At 33.5% G+C, this 22,567-nt stretch overlaps 1 protein-coding gene across 1 annotated transcript; it reads right to left on the bottom strand.

Annotated features, from left to right (window-relative positions):
- Positions 1–1,577: 1,577 nt before the first annotated feature.
- Positions 1,578–22,331, bottom strand: LOC123668409 (ATP-binding cassette sub-family F member 2). Its single transcript, XM_045602143.1, has 12 exons — positions 22,225–22,331; positions 21,826–21,994; positions 21,431–21,637; positions 19,601–19,789; positions 9,432–9,575; positions 6,454–6,577; positions 5,568–5,766; positions 5,122–5,301; positions 4,883–5,023; positions 4,079–4,270; positions 3,529–3,732; positions 1,578–2,354 (listed from the first exon to the last, which is right to left on the bottom strand). Exons 2-12 carry the CDS (start codon positions 21,974–21,976, stop codon positions 2,220–2,222), a joined length of 1,866 nt encoding a protein of 621 aa, XP_045458099.1. The 5' UTR covers positions 21,977–21,994; positions 22,225–22,331; the 3' UTR covers positions 1,578–2,219.
- Positions 22,332–22,567: the final 236 nt, after the last annotated feature.

Here is a 22,567-nt window from a genome sequence, read left to right as displayed (position 1 = left end):
GCGACATGGTAGTTATTTTTACAATTAGACTATACTAAATGATGCATTTTTAACAGCGAAAACTTATACTCTATATTTATTTTTGTTTATTTTTATTTCTTAAATAAATAAAATTTGAGGATCTGTTTGTAATAATAAAATAACCGCTTTTTACTAAATAGTGCATATTGATGTCTACATAACTACATATACCAAAATAATATTTTTTACAATTTTTGTCTGTCTGTTTGTTCCGTCTAATCCCTGATAAGGCTGGACCGGTTTTGACGGGACTTTCACTGGCAGATAGCTGATGTAATAAGGAGTAACTTAGGCTACTTTTATTTTAGAAATATATTTATTTTTGAGCTCTGTGAACTTAACAATAACTTTTTTGTTAAATTCCTCGTGGATGAAGTCGTGGGTACAGCTAGTTTATACCTAAATACATAGTCTGAGGAATCTGTCTTTAATATTTTGTAAATTATTTTGTGATGTTAAAATGGAGTGGGGTGATAAAGAGAACCGAATCGCTGTGATTGCATTACACAAAGTATGTATGTAACCAAATACAATTTTTAAAACTCTCCATACGCTTGGTATTAGTCAAATTTGTGTGTACCGGCCAATAGATAGGTAAAATGAAACTTCCTCTGTTTGTGACAGAAAAAGATGTGACCTTCCACGTAGTGTTCGTACGAAAAAAGCGATCAAAGCGCTAAGGTAAAGAATTCGAAGATATTCTGTGCGAAAACAAGATTTTATCTCGGCAGATGAAGATAGATAGCACCTAGAACCATATCGCGTATTTTAAAAGATGAGTTAGGACTTGCAGCCTATAAGATATGCACTGGTCATTTCTTAATTGATAATTAAAAATTATAGGGTAGTAAAATCAAAACAACTACTTAGCGGTACGCAAAGGGAGGTCACAGAAAAATTTTGATAACTGGCCTCAACGTTTAAAGGACCGTATTGCTGCCAATCGAGACCACTTCGAATAAACTCTATATATTTTTATTGGTTTTATATTAATGTATTAAGCTAACACACTTTAATAGTAATAAATGTTACGTGCAATAGATAAAATAACTTTTTCTTCGTAACAATATTAGGGGCAAGACTTATATACCTAATACTTAGTTATTAGTCAGCTGTTACATGAAAAATAGATATTACTAATACCAATATTAGGAATACCAATAGACATTACCAATACCAATATTAGAAATAGTTACCAATCTTAGGAATAGACATTGTTTGTGTTGAAAAAAAAATTATATAAATATACTAGCTGAATAAAAACATTTGTATTAATCATAGTGATAATCACATAATTATGTTTGTTAATTGAAAATGTTATGTAACAAAAAAACTACTTCAAATCGACAAGTAATTCAACGAGAAGATCAAAGTAGTCGAAATCATTTAAATACACATTATTTGAGATAACACAAAAACTAGTCGTCAGATCTCGCTCAAATTGTATGGTCCAAAATCGAACAATAAAAATATAGCAATTCCAAGTACCTACAGATAAAACAACAAGGACACGCCACTATCATCACATTGGAATTTTATGAAATGAAACAAGCATAGACATATTTAATATGTTATTTTATATTCAGAAATTCATAAATATAAACATAACGTAGACGTGATTGTCAATTAAATTATCGATATGACAAAGCGGATATCACTACTTTTTACGATATATTTGGTTACACATTTACCAGTTGGCTCTAGGTGACATATCGCGTCTGGTGTCCATCGACGGTGAAATAATAAACGAAATCAAATATAAATAGCTTCTTAACTTATTCATGAAAATTTTATAATAATACAAATTAGCCACTTACAAATATCAAAAACTAACATTCTATCAAAATCATATGGGTGAATATTTATTTATTTTTTATAAAAACCTTTACGACACTGACGACATGACAACAAAATAAAATACTTGGAATGAAACCTACAATTTCTGTCGTTATACTGATTTTAAATACATGCATGTTAAATTATTCAATACTAATTATAAATCCACTATTGTTGGTCAAAATTAATACAATTATATTTAGTTACAAAACACTACTATATTTTGTAAGACTTTTGTGATTAGAGATCGTGAAACGTGTTGTAGTGATTAACAAATACAAGTTAAGCGTAAAATAAAGTTTTATTACGCGTGTCACACAAAAATATCTAAGTGTTCATATTCATTTATCTATGTTCTTGCTTTATTTGCGAAACTTAGCAGTATTGTCTGCATTGTCTTGTAGGATTTTCGACTTGAGGTGGTCCTTGTACTTGAGAATACCTCCTTGCCACTTTGTAACGGTACCATTTTCGCAGATCCAAATTTCTTCAGCCACCTGGGTAATAATATCACGAGTTTAAATATTAGACATCAAAATCAAAATACATACAATAAACAACTAAACCATTTGTTTGGATGAGTAATGAAAAGACAGTGTAATTGCAGAAATTTTCAATTTCTACAATTACACTGTCTTTTCAATTTAATAGTTTGACGAATATCCTAAGCCAAGGTAAAGAAACCTCGACACAAGATTAAGCCATGACAAATATTTATACATTTCTCAAAAAACATATTTCCGGAGTGATATAAGTGCTTTAACTGTTTTACTTTAGTGGATAATTTGATACAGCGTTATAATTATTGCATATCTTTTCGCGTAGACATTCTATTGCAATCCACTGCTGGACATAGGCCTCCCCATTTCGCGCCAGGCTTCCCGGTTTTCCGCAATTCTCATCCAGCCTACACCGGAAAACGGTCCAGCGGGCCTGAGATCGTCCCACACTACGTTTGCCAAGACGCGGTCTCCACTCCAGGACACGTCTGCTCCAACGGCCATCGGTCCTGCGACAGAGGTGACCAGCCCACTGCCACTTCAATTTGTTAATTCTGTGGACTATGTAGGTTACTTTCGTTCTCTCGCAGTAGGCTAATTTCTAATCCTATCTTTGAGAGAAACCTTAAGCATAGCTCGTTGCATTGCACGTTGAGCGACTTTAAGCTTGTGGACCAGTCCCTTCGTCAGTGTCCACGTCTCGGCTCCGTATGTTAACACAGGAAGAACACATTGCTCGAAGACTTTTGTCTTCGAGCATTGCGGGATCTTCGAAGTGAAGACTCGACGAAGCCTGCCAAGCGCCCACTCAGCCCAACCGAATCCTCCTATCACACTCAAAGGCCACCACTAGGATTTACTCCTGTGTCGGTGGTACGAAAAAACAAACAATCAAAAATAATCAGGCAACAGCAAGCACCATTATGGCCAATACAAATGTACGCAATGTACGAGGGAATCGAATCTGCAACGGCAAGCGCAACAGCCACAATCCAGCGCTAAGACCGTTACGCTAACGCGGCAGTATAGTTAACACAAATAAAATACAGATTATTTTCGGGTATGGAAGAGGAATAGTATAAAACCTCACCACATATCACCAAGGGGGGTGAAAAGTTGCTAAAAACATCACCTTATTAATGGATGACGGCTTAGAACCTAGTATTATTACCTGGTTGATCAGTCTGAAGTCGTGACTGACCAGCACCATGCCACCGTCGAAGTCGTTGATCGCGTCAGCTAAAGCATCAATAGTTTCCATATCCAAGTGATTGGTGGGTTCGTCAAGCAGTAACAAGTGTGGTGTTTGCCACGCGAGCCAAGCGAACACAACTCGGCAACGCTGACCGTCTGACAGCTGCCGCATTGGACACACCTACAAACCAGTAGTATACAGATATATTAAAAACAGACAATAGTATTACAAAACTTTTTACTAATACTATTTGAATCAATTTAATTTCAGTTTTAAATTTTTTAAGTTATACATCTTTTGGCGCGTTAGGGAAAAATTAGGAGTAAATTTGGAGTAAATTAGGGTAAATTTTTACGATGCGCGCGCACATCGTCACTATAAGCATCGACACCCTGAAGTTAGCTAGTCAACGAAGAAAAAGTTAGCAACGTGAAGTTAGCTAGCCAGTGAAGTATAGCATCTTACGTGCGTAAGTACACACACTTTTTCTTGAATAACGTAGTTGCATAAAGTAAATGTCAATCACCTGTTGTCTACCAGTCAGTCCGTAACGTCCAATGATCTTTCTCATCTCTTCTCTCTCCCGCACCTCCGGGAATTCTTTGAGCATATAGTCAAGTGGAGAAAGATCAAGATCCAGCAGTTCGTGCAAGTGTTGGTGGTAACGACCAATCCTCAAGTGAGAGTTCTTACGGATCATCCCTGTTGTTGGTACCAACTGAAAATTATTAAATATTAATATCTCATTACCTACTGTATACTAAAATGTCTGAAATACTAAAATATGATTATCAGCAATCAATAGTAATATTCTTATTAAACTTGTCGTAAATAACTCACAGCAAACTTGAGTGTATCAACAAACATTTTGAAAAGTTGACGGTTGCGTCAATATTGTATGGCTATACATACACATTAAGTGTGTGGAGCAATATTAGTATTTATTGTTGCACCAATAGAAAATTAAAAGAGAAAATTTAACTTATAAATACTTGTCAGGAGTTGGCAACACTATTTTATATTGTGTATCCTATGGTTTTGGTTGTAACTGAGTGTTCTTGCGATTTACGTGTATAAGAAGAAATATATATTTTTCTGTAGAATATATATATTTTTTATTAATCACATTAGAAACCAATAAAAATATCAGTGTTCCTCTACTATATTATGCACGTATTATACATATAAACCTTCCTCTGGAATCACTCTATTTACTAAAGAAAACCACATCAAAATCCATTGCGTATTTTTAAATATCTAAGTATTGAGACAGCGGGAAGCGACTTAATTTTATAATATGTAGTGACGTAAACATTGCTAAGCAACTTACATCACCATACAACAGTTTAAGTAGTGTTGATTTTCCAGCACCATTGGGTCCCACTAGAGCAAGCCTGGTATCAAGATCAATACCAAACTCCAGGTTTTTGTAAATCCACGGTCCAGTATCAGTATACCTAAATGATACATTCTGAAACAATATTTTTAGAGTTAATTATTGTCCCAAAATTCTACATGAATAAAACTACTAATAATGAAAATTTTATTCCGATAATAGCATTTACAAACCTGGACCATAATAACAGGTGGTGGGACTTTTCCACAAGAAGGAAAATAAAAGTTCAGTGTCTTGTCATCTATTACTTTTTCAGTTAAACCTTGAGCAACCATCTTTGCTAGTGTCTTCTCCTTGGACTGAGCTTGACGAGCCAATTTGGCAGAACCGTGACCAAACCGTGCGATATAATTCTGTTAAAAAGATAGAATTTTAAACAATCTAAAACTAATAAAGTTTCTAAAATTTAATTAATTCTCCAATCCATATACTATGAATGTCATGATTTTACGCGTATTAACATTTAAGGCTATTATTTTAAAGCTATTTTTTTTCTACATTCTATGTTAACACAACTTGATAATAACAAATTTATAAAAAAGACATATCTTCCTAATATGTTATGTATGTTACTAATATGTATATTATTAATATACAAAATCATCAATAAACTGAATACCTTCATATGAGCGATCTGATCCTGTTCCCAGTTATACTGCTTCATCTGATTCTCGAGCAGTTCCATGCGTGTCCTCACAAATGCTTCATAGTTACCCGTGTAATACTTAAGCCGTCTCTTGCTCATGTGGATGATGTTTGTGCACACTCCATTTAGAAAGTCCTGAGAGTGCGATATAAGTACTAGAATCCTCTTGTACCTCAAAACAAAACAATTTAAATTAGCTAACTTCTATACAGAAAGCATTGATTGGCTTAAAATTGTTAGTAAGAAGTTATTTATTAATTAAGAATTTAAAAGTTTCTCATAAACTTTCAACCATCAATAACTACTCAATACTATACAACGTAAAACAACATGCACTACAAACCATAACATGCTTAAATTTTTTATTTCATAATCATGTAATTATAAATTATCTACAATTCCCCCTATGAGAACATTTGAAAAAAATAATAATTTGTTATTTAAGGAACAAAAAGATTCTAAAACATTTTGTTTAAATTTTTTTAACCTTTTGAATATTATCTCTTTACTAGCTGACTCGGCAAACGTTGTCTTGCCGCTAAACGCTATTTAAAAATAGGGGTTGGTGGTAGAAGGATGAAAATTTAGGGTTGTATGTATTTTTCAACGCCAAATCATAATAAAATAAAAAATAAATAATTTATCCGAAAATTAAAAAAAATAGGGTGGACTACCCTTAACATTTAGGGCGATGAAAAATAGATGTTGTTCGATTCTCAGACCTACCCAATATGCACACAAACTTTCATGAGAATCGGTCAAGCCGTTTCAGAGGAGTTTAACTACAGACACCGCACCGGGGAATTTTATATATTAGAATTTATGTTATAGTTTCAGTAATTGCTAGTAGTATACTAACTGTTTAAGTTCCTCCTCGAGCCAGACGCACGCGTCGAGGTCGAGGTGATTGGTCGGCTCATCCAGAAGCAACAAGTGAGGCTTCACGTATAGCGCACGAGCTAACGCGATACGCATACGCCAACCTGAAAACAGAGATTTTAACTTAAATTAGTAAACATATAATATAAAATTCTACTAGCTAATGTGTAATCATCTGTGTAGAATATGTATGTATCTATACAAATAAATTAAGTTGCAGTGTCTGTTTGTAATATTAAAATAACCGCTTTTTACTAAATTCATATTTATGTATGTAGACACGGTACATATACCAAAATATATTGTTTTTATAATTTTTGTGTCTGTCTGTCTGTCTATTTGTTCCGGCTAATCTCTGAAATGGCTGGACCAATTTTGACGGAACCTTAACTGGCAGATAGCTGATGTAATAAGGAGTAACTTAGGCTACTTGTATTTTGTTTTTTTTTTTTTATAATTCTGCGATATAAACAATAATTTATTTTGTTAAATTCCACGCGAACGAAGTCGCGGGCAGAGCTAGTTTACTTATATGTTATAGTGAGTATGTATATGTTATATGTATAAGTGTTTTTGTATATTGGTATGTGTATCTTTATATTATGTACTAGCTGACGCCGCAAATGTTGTTTTTATGATGCTGTTAACCCCCTTAACCTCCCCCCCCCCCACCCCCCTATAACTTAGGGGTATGAAAAATAGATGTTGTTCGATTCTTAGACCTACCCAATATGCACACAAAATTTCATGAGAATCGGTCAAGCCGTTTCGGAGGAATTTAACTACAAACACCGCGACACGAGAATTTTATAAATTAGATTTGGTAGTATGTAGTATGTTACATTTTTAAATAAATATAAATTTATAATCTTTTATTTTATTTTTGTAAGAGAAATTCAAGCCATGAAAAATCCTTCACTAGGGTGCATGCAACTTTAAGAATGGCAGGATTCAATGCCAAATGTTGTGAAATCTTTATTAATAACAAAATTAAATAACTTTAAGCTGCCAGTATGATTGCCTAAAAAATCACACTATTTTATCTACAAATCAAAATGAAAAGTGTAGTAAATAAAAAAATTGGCAGCCAACGTATATAGCCTATGTTTTAAGTTATGTATTATGAAAAATCCTTAATAGAATTTAGAAATTAATTAATTGGATAATTTATTTTAGTTAAAAAAAGTTTTTAATCTTTAAATATCTTTATAGCAATGTATTAAATAATTAATCTTATTAAATTAATACTAAACAAAACTATGTCTATTTTTTCGGTTATTAAAGTCTATGCATATTCAAGAAAAGATTCAAATTGTAATAATATTTTAGAAGGAAATGAAGTATTAGAATTCTAGCCATTGCAACCCTCTCAAAGTAAAAGTAATATAATTTTATGGGTACAGTTTTGCCAAATATTTCCGACACTTTATTATTGGACAAGTTTGAATCATTTTTATTCTGTTTACGTTCGACCTCTTTTAAGTAATATAACCTCTTTAGCAAATAACCTCTGAAGAAAGAAGAAATAGCACGATATTTCCAAAATATGTTTTTTTTTAATTTTTATGTTTATGTCAAATGCTTTAATTTTATCTGTTTTTTTTTTGGAGTTTATGGTCTGGTATCTAGACCTTTAGGCCAAAGTGTTCTGTTTTATTTTTATTTTTAATGCTTAATAGATTAAAAATATTTTATTTTAAATATGTTTTTATTTTGTGTAGATAATAAAAAACTATTAGCAGCTAGATTCAAAAATAAATATAGATATACTATCTGACCCCGCAAACGTTGTTTTGCCATATATTTTATTAACCTTCTTAATCCCCCCCCCCCCGTATAACTTAGGGGAATGAAAAATAGATGTTGGCCGATTTTCAGATCTACCCGATATGCACACAAAATTTCATAACATTTTATTAACCCTCTTAACCCACCCCCCACCCCCCATTAATTTAGGGATATGAAAAATAGATATTGTTCGATTCTCAGATCTACCCGATATGCACACAAAATTTCATGAAAATTGGTCAAGCCGTTTCGGAGGAGTTTAACTACAAACACCGCGACACGAGAATTTTATATATAAGAAAGATAAACTATTTCAATTTTTTTTTCAGTGTTAAAGAAAATCGTTTATTTTTTACGTGTGATAAGAATTATTAATACAACTTTTATCTCAAATGAACGTTACACCTCACTGGACCGCAAAAAAAAGGGATCGGTTAGAAAGTCATCAATATCTTCAAAAGTGCCTGACCTAGCTTTTTGAAACAAAAACTAAATTAAAGAATAATAATTAATGCTGCATAAAAAATAAGTATAAAACTATTTTATTTAGTTTAGATGATTGTATAAGAAACTGAAAATTTAAAATAATGGTCGTTTTTTAATTTAGTACCGAAAATTCAAATCAATTGTTTCTTTATAAGTTATAAATATGGTGTCTCTGCCTTATAAATTTTATTATTTCTTAAGTCATCACGTCGTTAACCCATGAAGAATGTACCATGATCCTGACAAAGCTCGAAGATGGGCAGACTTTTCGAGTACGCCACTGGTATTATTGAGTTAGCCTGTAACGTCCCACTGTTGGGCAAAGGCTGTTTCGTCCATATAAAGAAGCGTTTAGAGCTTAATCCACATCACAGCACGGGACGGCGGATAATTTCTCTACAACGAGTAAAAATTATTTTACGTCCTCCCGAGACACGATAGAGAAACCCATATGGCTATAAACCCAGACCCGAAACAAGTATTTTTTGTAACACAAATCTACCACGACCGGGAATCGAACCTACGGTATTTTAGGCGACTACATGCAGAATTACACAAGAAGGATTGTCCATTGACATTATAAAATACAACCAAAGATCATTTTGTCTACCGTTGACATTCTGTAACCAAAGATATGTGATACACGGATAACAAACTCAAAGGTAAATTTAAGAAGTACATTACCTCCGGAGAAGTCTTTAGTAGCTTTCTGCTGCATTTCCTTAGAGAAACCAAGACCATGTAGAATATGAGCGGCGCGTGCTTCCGCCGTGTCCGCGCTTAGGTCATCCAGACGGTCGTACACGTCCAGCAACTGCTCCTGTGACTCTGTTCAAAATGTATACATTTATATATGTATCTGTAGCGAAATCTATCTCACGACATATAAACTAGAGAAAACTGACGTATTCTACATCGCGCTATCAAAGTTATCAGAGTAATTGAGTACATATACAAGAACCCGACAACAACCGTCGGGGCGGCGGCGTTCTTCGCACACCCAAATATCTATCGATGTTAGGTCAATCACTCATCACGAAATCTCAAAATCCTCTGGTTACATAAAGATGAAATTTGGTAGGGAAGTAGTTTGTAAGTAGGCATCTGCTTAGAACGAATTTTTGGACAGTTATTTTGAATGTCCTTTATTTATTTATTTTTTGTACAAGGTTGAAATTCGGCAGAGAGATAATAGTTAGTAAACGTCCACCAAGAACGGATTTTACGACAGGAGGATTACTAAAATTACTTTAAAATGGCTTAAGCAGACCTAATGGGAAACTGTTTTAACGGGTGGGAGAATGTTCTATGAAGCCTAATCGAAAGCGAACTCTTCGAGCTGTCTGAAATTTCTAGCGTTCGAGAGGTCCCAATTCATTGTAATAAAATAATAGATACTACTTTACCCCTTTTTTAAATGCAATCAATTTCAATGCAAGCGAAGCTGCGATCAACCGCTAGTATATATATACTAACTGACCCCGCAAATATTGTTTTTCCATATAATATGTTATTAACCCCCTTATCCCCCCATCCCCTTATAATTTATGAATATGAAAATAGATGATAAATAATAAATATCTTATAACATACACACACGGTCGTCTGTTCCTATGATAAGTAACTTAATGCTTGTATTACAGGTAACATCCGACTGTCATAACTATTTTTTTAATATTCATAGAAATAATACATATATAAATACAAATATTACACCCAGACTCAGGCGAGAATCGAACCCGCAACCCGCGGAACAGAAAACAGGGCAACTACAAACTGCGCCAACGGGCTAGTCAAAAAATGAAATATAGATGTTGGCCGATTCTCTAGGAAATTTTCCAATCGTAGAATTTTCAATCGATTTAATGAAATATTTATAATTTAAAAATATTAATTGTTCGTTTATTAGTTATTTTATTTACTTAATAATTTTAGTTATTTCATTTGTATACCCAATTACGTAGCTAGTTTGTTAAAAAAATAAGTAGGTAGGTACGTTATTTTCCAAGTATATTTGCTCATAACTCCTAATATAAAAATGATTTAGACTTCACGCGTTTTAAAGTCAAATTTCACTAAAACATGCATAGTTACATTTTAAGGCAGCCGTCAAAAAATAAATGAATGAATGAACAGTTATTGTTATCTACTCTTGTTTTGAAGTAAAATTCCAAGATTTCGATTTAATTCCTTGCAAATAATCAATCTTGGAGTCATAATTACTGTTTTATTTCCTTTTTTTATTAAATTTATAGGAACAATAATTCAATCATCAATCATCAATTGATGATTGATGATTGAAATTTATAGGAACAATAATTACATGACGTCAAATTATTTTTATCATATGATCGATTTATCGTATTTCAAGAACTGTTTCATAGTCTGTGGTTGTTTGTTATGCAAAGGGCACTTCACTACCCGTCAATGAAGTATGACATTACCGTAAACTTTTTAGTACATTATTCTAAAAAAAAAAACTGTAATTTATAGGCGTGAGCTGACAAAAAGAAAATAAACGCTTAGATAAGGTAAAAATATGATTGAGATCCGATGAGTACTTTTTGAGTTATCTCTAATAATGCGAATTTACTTGACTACTGTTTCGTCTTCGCTTCCGCCTGTAATAGCCCACTACTGGGTATAGGTCTCTTTCCCTATGTAGAAGGATCAGAGCTTAATCCACCACGCTGCTAGAATGCGGGTTGGCGGATATATTCCCTACTATGAGTAACGATCGCTATCAGGTGTACAAGATAACAACCGGGACCGACAGCTTAACGTGCTCTCTGAGGCATGGTGGGGAGACCCACAAGGACTGCACAAACACCCAGACCACGGCAAACACCTGTACCGCCAGCGCAACAGGTACAATCCATGGCTGTGACCGTTGCGCCAACGCGGCGTCTACCTACGTTTTATTAGTAATTGAAGTCCAATTTGTTTTTTGGTTTGCAACACAACAAACACAATTAATTACCCACAATACTGTTTTATGAAGGCCGATCGAAAGCGAGCTCTTCGAGCAGTCTGGTAGTTCAAGGTGAACCATAAATTTGGTATACAAAACGGTATTAAATTGTTGAAATATATAATTATTATACACGACCTTTAGTCCTATTTTGTATTACTAATTTCTACGTGAGCACGTAACTGGTACTTTATATATAAATGTATTGTACTACAGGTGGGCCATTTAAAGTGGAAGCATCGTGCAACCCTATTTCTTTAACATTAGTTATCAGATCGATTAATGACATACCGTATTGGAAGCGTCATTTCAGTAGAATTTTAACCATGGAGCAGTACACACCAAAAGAAGGCGCTGAAATTGTTCAGCTGTACATTCAAAATAAATTTTCGGTCGTGACAACTAAACGTGCGTTTAGTAAAAAAAAAAGTGAAAATTGCTCCAGGTAATAACACTATCAGACGTTTATACGCAAAATTTGTGGACACTGGTAGTCTTACTAATGCCTGACACCTATCCAGACAACGAACAAGACGTTCCGATGAAAATATCGAAGCCGTACTAGCCAGTATTGAAGAGACTCCAACAACATACGGTACCGTCAATGGTGAGCGTTATCGGGCCATGATAACGGATTTTCTAATGCCAATTATTCGTGAAAATGACATGAACGATTACTGGTTCCAACAGGACGGTGCCACATGCCACACAGCTCGAGTAACAATCAATTTATTGCGACCATTGTTCCCTGGGCGACTGATATCGAAAAAAGGCGATTTTGACTGGCTACCGAGATCACCTGATTTGACGCCACCAGACATTTTTTGTGGGATTATTTGAAACCTAAGAAATACGCTAACCAGCCAAGAACTCTAGCTGCGCTCATGAACAATATTCATCAAGAAATTGCCGCCATATCCGCCGAAACATTGGCCAACGTGATTGAAAATGCCGAAAAAAGGACAAAATTGGTTGCCAAGGCCAGAGGTGGCCATTTGCGCGATATCATTTTTAAAAAGTCATTATAACAAATCTCCTTCGATCAAAATAAAATTATTTTACAAATGAACAACAAAAAACTATATTTTTTATTCTTTTTAACAAACAATTGCTTCCACTTTAAATGGCCCACCTATATCTTCTTTATAAATAAAAATTACCGGCTAAGCGTGTTGCTAAGCTCAAACTCGGCAACTACGGCAAATTTTGAGATTCTACTACTAGTCTGCTACCTCCTAACTTTTTACTTAGTGAACCAATTATGAAGATTCTTTTTTTTAACCAACTTCTAAAAAGGAGTAGGTTACTCAATTCGACCGTATATCTATAATATATATAAACGCGAAAGGTCATTCATCACGAAATCTCCAAAACTATAACACCTACAAACTTGAAATTTGGCAGGTAGGCTCCTTATAAGACGTAGGCATCCGCTAAGAACGGATTTTACGAAACTCGACCCCTAAGGGGGTGAAATGGGGGTTGCAAGTTTGTATGAACGTCCTATGATTTTGAAGTAAGAGACTTGAAATTTAAAATGTATGCTCTATAGATGATGAGAAGGTGTTCAAATAATATATCTTTAGAAATCAACTCCCTTTTGGGGTTGAATCGGGGGATGGTAGGTTGACTCACTCATCACGAAATCTCCGAAACTATAACACCTACAAACTTGAAATTTGGCAGGAAGGCTCCTTATAGAGTATAAACATCCGCTAAGAACGGATTTTACGAAATTCAACCCCTAAGGGGATAAAACGGGGGTTGAAAGTTTGTATGAAAGTCCCATGGTTTTGAAGTAAGAGACTTGAAATTTAAAATGTATGCCTTATAGATAATGAGAAGGTGTCCAAATAATCTATCTTTAGAAATCAACTCCTTTTGGGGTTAAAACGGGGGATGGTAGGTTTACTCACCACGAAATCTCCGAAACTATAACACCTAAAAACTTGAAATTTGGCAGATAGACTCCTTATAGGGCGTAAACATTTGCTAAGAACGGGTTTTACGAAATTCGACCCCTAGAGGGGTAAAACGGGGGTTGGAAGTTTGTATGAAAGTCCTATGTTTTTGAAGTAAATGACTTGAAATTTAAAATGTATGCTCCATAGATAGTGAGGAGGTCTCTAAACAATGTATCTTTAGAAATCAACTCCCTTTCGGGATTAAAACGGGGGATGGTACATTGACTCATTCATCACGAAATCTCCGAAACTATAACAGCTACAAATTTGACGTTTGATAGGTAGGTTCCTTATAGAGCGTAAACATCCGCTAAGAACAAATTTTATGAAACTCGACCCCTAAGGGGATAAAACGGGAGTTGGAAGTTTGTACGAAAGTCCTATGTTTTTGAAGTAAGAGACTTGAAATTTAAAGTGTATGCTCTATAGATGGTGAGGAGGTGTCCAAATAATGTATATTTAGAAATCAACTCCTTTTTGGGGTTAACACGGGGGATGGTACATTGACTCATTCATCACGAAATCCCCGAAACTATAACAGCTACAAATTTGGCATTTGATAGGTAGGTTTCTTATAGAGCGTAAACATCCGCTAAGAACAAATTTTACGAAACTCGACCCCTAAGGGGATAAAACGGGGGTTGGAAATTTGTATGAAAGTCCTATGTTTTTGAAGTAAGAGACTTGAAATTTAAAATGTGTGTATCCTCTATAGATGGTAGGAAGATGTCCAAATAATGCGTCGAAATATATATATAAAAGAGAAAGGTCAATGACTCACTCATCACGAAAACTCAAAAACCGTTGGATGGTCCATCCATCCAGAATGGACAAAGATGAAATTTAGCAGGGAGGTAGATTATAGTTAGTAGACGTCCGCTAAGAACTGATTTTGCGATATTCCACCGCTAAGAGGGTTTAATTGGGGTTGATAGTTTGTATGAAACATATACAGCAGCTATAAGTTCGCCTGATAGGTTATTTATACTGCAGCCTGAAAATAAAACTAAAAATGTGATGTATAGAGAGGTTTTATAAAAATAACTATTAAATTATACTAAATTGTGCCTTTTAAAAAGTTACTCAGTGTGATAAGCATTTCAAGTGACTGAAATAAAAATAATAATTTGTGTTAAACATCTTGAATGCATATCTTCATAGCCACGCAGACGTAGTCGCGGGCAACAGTTAGCGTATTAAAAAACAAAGTCCCCAAAAGTGTATGTGATCGATTCCCTCAAAATCTACTGAACGCATTTTCATGCGGTTTCACCAATGGAGAGATGATAATAGCTTCAAGAGGAAGGTTTACGGAACGGCTAAGCCGATTTTGATAAAAGTTTTCCGGGAAAACTTTGTGACACACTGATTTCAACGCGGGCGAAGCCGCGGGCACAACTAGTATATATATGTGTGTATGTTCTGGGATAGCTTCGTCGTTTATGAACCGATTTTGATGTCTTTTTTTTGTTGGAAAGGAGATATCCTAAGTGTGGTACCATGATAAGGAAACCGGGATCTGATAATGGGATTTCAGAGAAATCGAGGGAAACCCTCGAAAATCCGCATAACTTTTTACTGTGTCACGATTTTGATGATTTCTAATTTAATGCGAGCGAAGCTGCGACAGCCGATGTTTATCATGTGGTCACATTTAAATTTCATCGAGATTTGATTTGATAATGCGTATTTACTTGACAATTTTTTCGTTTTTCTACGTTGTATTATATTTACTTGTCGATGTAATTGAAGTCAGTTTTTTTCGTTTGTCATGTGCACCTTTTTAAATTTGTTTGAGGCCCGGCTGGTACCTTTTGAGTTTTAATTGACTGTTTTACCGACTACGTACGTATTACTTGTCGATCTAATTGAAGTCGGTTTTCTTTGTTTGAGGACAAACACAATTATTTTTCTTTGAGTTTTTTTCCTATTTTTCCTAGAAGATTTTTATTGAATAAAAAAATAGAAATTTTAGAAAATGTAACGATAATTTAATCACTGCGGAGAAAGTCATGCTTTCTCTAACTGCAATTGTACCGATTTTTCCTACCATCTTACAGCCACTATTATTTTTTTTTTTTTTTTTTTTACTTGTAAAAATTAACTTTCTATTAATTTTATGGGTATTTTATTTTAGAGTAGTTTATATGAGATTAAGCAGTAAAAACGAAACAGATAATGTTTTTTTGACATTTGTTATATTAGTGTTTGGATGTTCGTATTTAGAAATTTTCCATTAAAACTTCTGAAATGTTATTTGATTTTTATAAATGTGATTACGTAAGCTATATTGTTACCATTAAAAGCAAATTCTCATCTCATTGTTTGTTTTATTTTTATTTCCCCATCCAAAACGAAACTTTAGGTTTTTGTATTAACAATTTCAAAGACTTTTTTATACAACATTCTTGAACAAATCTTTCTTTTTATTGTGTACTTACGTTGGTAATTTTCAAGGTTCCGTACACAAAGCATACCAACGAAATGTTACTGAATTTATAAATATCTTTTCTACACAGTTTTTCCGTCCATTTGTTACAGGGCTATTGAAAGAAATACCTTTCGAATATTAATTTAACAAATATGCATGACTATAACTGCCACTATAACTTCAAATAGTAAAAATATAATAGCTGTATTTACTGGCAAATGAAACAAATCGACTTAAATTACATCGACAAGTAATACAACGTACGTAGATAAAAAAAAATTACAAACGCACTAGTCGTCACTACGATTTTCGAGGGTTTCCTTCAATTTCTCTGGGATCCCATCATTAGATCCCCGTTTTTTTATCATGGCAAAACACTTGGGATATCTCTTTTCCAACAAAAAAATAATTATCAAAATCGGTCTATAAATGACGAAGTTATCCCCGAACATACATGAAAATAGAAATATTATATATATATATATATATATATACATACATACATAGATATATATATATATACTAGCGACCCGCTCCGGCTTCACACGGGTATAAAATATAGTTATAGCCTATGTCATTCACTGAAAAAATGATTAAAATCGATCCAGTAGTTTTGATTTATTCATTACTGCCCGTGGCCTACACGCGTTAACTTTAGAGTAAAATCCAGCCGGAACCGCCGCAAACGCTACGTACCGCAATTTTTAAATCTGTAATATCTTCGAAAATATTCATTTAAATCATATGCAGTAAAGGGCCATATAGAACTATATTAAATCAACAATGTGTTTAAGGTATTTAATTAGTTAAGGAATAATGCTGTGTTGGTTAAAATTCCTTGAAAATTAGCCATTATCTGTCGTAAAAAGTAAATGACAAAAAAAATGTTATTGTGGGATATTCATAAGAGATAGACATATACCATAGCGGAGTTTTCTGTAGACCTTTTCAATGTGTACAAACAATACTTAGTATATTATTTTGATAAATCTCGTAGGGTTCGGGCTGCGTTTGCAATGTAAGCGAAAAAAAATGTAATTATTTACGACATCACATTAGAAATCTCCAAAATAACAGTATTGCTCCACTATTTAATGGATGTTATTATACACATAAATCTTCTTCTTCAATCACTCTATCTATTAAAAAAAGCCGCATTACAAATCCGTTACATAGTTTTAAAGATTTAAGCATACATAGGGACATAGGGACAGAGAAAGCGACTTTGTTTTATACTATGTAGTGATATAGAGCGTAGTGTTAAAGTCGTCCATCTGAATTTTTTCGTGAGGATCGAAAAAAAAGTCACGAAATATCACAAGTCCACTTCGTGTGATTTTTCGTGATTTTTTTTTTCGAATGCTGCTGTAATTAGATATTACGTTCGTTGAGCTCGCGATTTCTAAACCAAAAACTAACCAAAAAAAAACATGGGGCGTGTTCCACCTAAGGGCCACAACGACCGCTGAAATTGTCGTTCCAGTAAGGCACTAACGTAAAAAACGCCGCGGGCATTGTGGGCGAATTTTATAAGTGGAACGCATATTTAGGCGCTGACAGGTGTCAGCTGTGTGCTCGCAATATGGCGGCATGGCGAAAACATGCAGCTGTGGGGGTAGTGAGTGAATATTTCGCTCGAATATTTGGATTGGAGTCAAGGTCGGTTCAACATGGATTCTCAGGAATTTATTGTTGCGTTTATGCAGTATCGAATGAGACACTGAGACATTCAAAATTTGACATTCATCATCATCATCAGTTCAGCCTATCACATTCCACTGCGGGACATAGGCCTCCACAAGTTCGCGCCAAAAATGACGTGAATCATGTGTTTTGCCTATAGTCACCACGCTGGGTAGGCGGGTTGGTGAGTTTGACATTAACAGTTGATTTTTTTTAAATTCCCGCCACGTTTTGTTGAAACCCTGACCCTTCTATATTTTGTAGTCGAAGTGGGCGCGATGTGGTCGCGAACAGTGACGCCATCAATGACGTCGAACGATTACTCGCGACAACCACGGACTTTAGGTGGAACGATAAAATGGGCGTTGCGGGCGTTGCGGACGCTTAGTGAAAAGCGGCCACGATGTTTTGTTTGTATCGCGATGTGTATTATAAATATTAATGAAAACATTTCAATAAATTTTGCGCAAATTTGAAGTGAAAAACATGACGAATTAAATTAAAAAAAAATTTAACCTAACCACCTAAGCTCAAAATTACACCGTTTTTCGACATCCTAACTACAAAAAAATCCTAACGTATGTAATTTCAAATTTAGACCGTTTATAGGCATAATATAGTTACAAAAAAAAAATTTGTGAAAATAACGTTTGAAATGTGAAAATAACGTGTAAAATGTGAAAAAAATGCTTGTGAAATATGAAAATAACGTGTGAAAGCTGCGAAATTCTTCTTCTAATCTGAAAACTTTAACCATGGATATCTCAATAACCATGGGGTTCCGAAGTGTGGAAGTGGTACCGGGGGTAGCGTTATTTTTATATTATCATATTTTGTATACAATAAACTTCGCACACTTCTGTTCTAATAAAATATTTAATACCTTATGTACAGGGTCTATTAATGTACCAAATATGATATAAAGACGTCTAATGAGACTTTTGGATTTAATGTTATTATTTCGCTTAGGTAAATGAGTTATCATAATTGTTAACAATGCTCACGAAAAACAAGCTTTTGTTTCAGTATCAACAATGTCATGACGTCATAACTCTCGTTCTTTATTCCCAGAAAGCGCTAAAATAACTCCCGACTGCGTAAATAATATTTTGTTCAGGTCAGGTTTTTGTGTATCTACCCTTTACACACTTTTGAAATGTAATAATATGTTTATAAACAAAACGTATCGACTGATATGAACGGAAAATATGTTAGTGATTTAAACGACACGCTATCTGTTAATAATAAAGTATACCCTCAAATAATTACCATAATTTGTATAACATCTTTTTCTCGAAAAATTTTTTTGTCACATATTTGTATAGTTGATAAAATATATATAAAATCAGCAATATACAAAATAATGATTTTCCTGATGCTTATTAATAACTTTGAGTTTGGGCAAATATAATTTAACACTATAATAATTTCATAACAATACCTCCTTGATGACACATTGTTGCAACGTTCACAGTACTGGATAGTGGCTGTTGCGCTGGCGGTTGCGGGTTGGATCCCCACACATGACAAACATTTGTATTGACCATACAGACGTTTGCCGTGGTCTAGGTGTTTGTGCAGTCTTTGTACCTAGTCTTCCCACCGTACTTCGGAGAGCATGCGATAGCGATCGTTACTCATAGTAGGGAGTATATCCGCCAAAGCGCGTTGGAGCAGCGTGGTGGGTTAAGCTCTGAACCTTTTCTTATATAGGGAAAGAGGCCTATGACCAGCAGTGAGAAATTACAGACTGAATATAAATAACAGTACATGGGGAATATTTTCTAAGAAATGTAGAGCTTACCGTCATCATCACTTTGGGCCAGCTCCTCTGCAAGTTTTTCTAATTGAATCCGTTCTTCATCCACCTCCATTACACACTGCAGGGCAGTTTTATCAGAGGCGGGCATTTCACGGGTCAAATGAAATATATCAATGTGTTGAGGTATAGGCACTTCACGACGTCCGAGCACAGACAATAGTGATGACTTGCCTACAATAAAACAAAAAATTCTTACTAACATCCATAGTTATGTAAAGACACTTATGCTTTATATAAAATAAAACACTGTTATTACCATAAAAATTTATTACATAATGAAATATTTTTCTTCAGTTGTCTATATTTTATATTTTATATACGCCTGCAGCAGTAATTTCATTTGGTAAGTTTTTTAACGCTTATGGTACATCAGAGATTTTGATAAATAATGTCTAATAAATCGCTCTTCGATACTTATTGTAACATAATTAATGTTTAAGAAAAAAAATTTCTAGCTTACTTTACACAAAAAATATTCGCAAGCAGTTAAGCAACCTCTTAATATTTTAATATTACTAGAGATAAACTCTATTTGATGATTTAATAAATATAACACAAGCTTCACATTACGCATGCAGAATATATAATTTTACTAGCTGACCTGACGAACTTCGTATCGCCTTATTTTTTTTTTCTTAAATATAATAATTACATATTATATTATATAAAATACAGCCTATCTTCTAATTTTATTGAAATTGGTTAGTTTAGGAGTCCATAGCGGACATACAATGTGACGCGTAATTTATATATATTAAGATTTATGTGTAAATAACTATGAATTCGCAAAATGCATAAATTGCTTCAAATTGAGACATTACAAAAAATTATTCAATAAAATAATTGTTTTTGTATTTTTCTAACACTTAAATTGAAATAGAGTTAAGGAATAACAATATTTTTTTTTACATCAGAAACAATTCAAATAAATAACAAAAATAGTAATAGTTAAAAGGCATCCTAATATAATATTGCAAAAATGTATCTATAATCAATCTTTTCAACTCCACAACTAGTGAGTACATAATAAAACAATTAAGAAGGCTTGCACCTGATATCATCATCAATTAGAATTGAACATAATATAAAATATTAATCCTTTTGTCTCTTTTTCTAGGAGTGTCAATTAACTTACAGTTCAGTAAAGTTTTTTGAACAGAGTAATTCGCATGGTACAAATATTATTGTTTTTGTTTAATCATATACTTATCTATATCACAGTGAAAACCTGAAAACACTGCTAAATTTCACACTTGTTCCATTCTGTGGATATAAAATTTAAAAACAAAGTAAGGAACTAAATGAATGATTACTATTTAATATAAAAAATTGAGTAATATTATTAATGAAATTGTTAAATATTAAAAATGTTATTATTGAAATTACCTTTTGTTATTATATTTTAATTAAATACAGCGTTCATATTTGACCAATATTCTGTATGTAAGATTTATTAATCCCACATAGGTATTACTTTTTTATTCATTATTAATTATTAAACAAAATTATATATCCGAGATCACTTATAGCAGTAAAATTCATATTCAAAGAGCAGTAGAAATGCAATGCAGTAAAATATACATTACATTTACATGGTGCATATTATTATGAATTTTATATATAAATAATAATAATAATAATTAAAACATTTTTAATAATCACTTGTTATATCTATTAATTTTGTTTATTGTTTAAAGATATAGCAATGTTGATTTCACAATATATTTATACACTATAAAACTGTTTCTCTATAACTTATTTAAGGTATTTATAGTTATATATTTTACATTGTAATCATGGAATAGTACTCACCGCATCCATTCAGTCCAACAAGACCATATCTTCTACCACAATTAAGTTCAAGTAAAGTATCCTGCAATAGTTCACTACCATAGAAAGTGATGGAAAAATTGTCTATCTTGATATCCCTAGAACGAGGGTGAACAGCAAGCGAACCCGTACAAGACCGAGCTTCGGAATTCATTTTGGCTTCAGCTTCTAATTTTAAGCATAGTGCCTCTGAAAATATCATTTTATAAAAAAAAACATTATAAGCAATGATGTGTTTAATAAATGTGAAATAAAATTCAATTAAAACAGATTAGAAAACCATGACAAATTAAATAGCAATACAAAATTAGGTAACATAAGGTCATTATAATTAATATTGACAAGATAAATTTAGAAGATTTAGTACCAAAACCTACCTTCAGCCGTGAGCTCGCGGTCTTCTTTCGTCGTACCATTGATAGATCCATTCGTTTCCTCATTAGTTACTCTTGCCACGGGCTTTTTGTTCCTATTACTCGCCTGCTCCTTTTTCTTTTGTTGCGCACGTTTCTTTGCGTCTGACGGCATTATGCTGATAGGTTAGACCTAAACCGTTGCAAAAAATTCCATGAAATATTACACGTGAACAACTCATGCTATTTTAAAGCGATTTTATTGAACTAATAATGCATTACATTACAGTTATACTATTTGTTTTACTTCACTTTATTAATATTATCGAACAGAAATTACCCGTTTTACTTTATTGAATTAGTAAAGTGACCGGACACTGTAAATGTAACTTGAATATTACTAATTATTAAGTTATTTAATACCTATTAATTTTATTGGATGCTAAGCAAGTCGACCGCGTCTACACGTGCAGCTAAGCGAAGAAAAGAAAGACAATTTAAAGGAAGCAATGACAGTCTGTGACTTTGCTGTGACTACTCTACTTTGACATTAACAGCTGTACTAGAAACGCAGAAATGGACTATTATGGCCAATCGCGTGCTTACGTTACATTCGTCTATATTATTACAAAATTGTTACTGGTCAAAATTACTGTAGTTTTTTTTTTAATAAAGCTTATTTGACGTGTCTTTGATCTTTACTAAAAAAATTAACGATGGAACGAATAGGTATTTTTATCATTTGCTTAACAACTTTATCGAAAAT

The sequence above is a fragment of the Melitaea cinxia genome, chromosome Z, assembly GCF_905220565.1.
Source record: "Melitaea cinxia chromosome Z, ilMelCinx1.1, whole genome shotgun sequence".
NCBI lineage: Eukaryota > Metazoa > Arthropoda > Insecta > Lepidoptera > Nymphalidae > Melitaea > Melitaea cinxia.
This window is presented reverse-complemented; position numbering and strand designations above follow the sequence as displayed.

Coding starts and splice junctions, on each gene's coding strand:
- LOC123668409 (XM_045602143.1), bottom strand. CDS start 21,976: ATGCCGTCAGACGCAAAGAAACGTGCGCAACAAAAGAAAAAGGAGCAG. Junction 4,271..4,882: donor TTAAACTGTTGTATGGTGAT/GTAAGTTGCTTA, acceptor AATAATTTTCAG/TTGGTACCAACAACAGGGAT. Junction 3,733..4,078: donor GACTGACTGGTAGACAACAG/GTGATTGACATT, acceptor ACTGGTTTGTAG/GTGTGTCCAATGCGGCAGCT.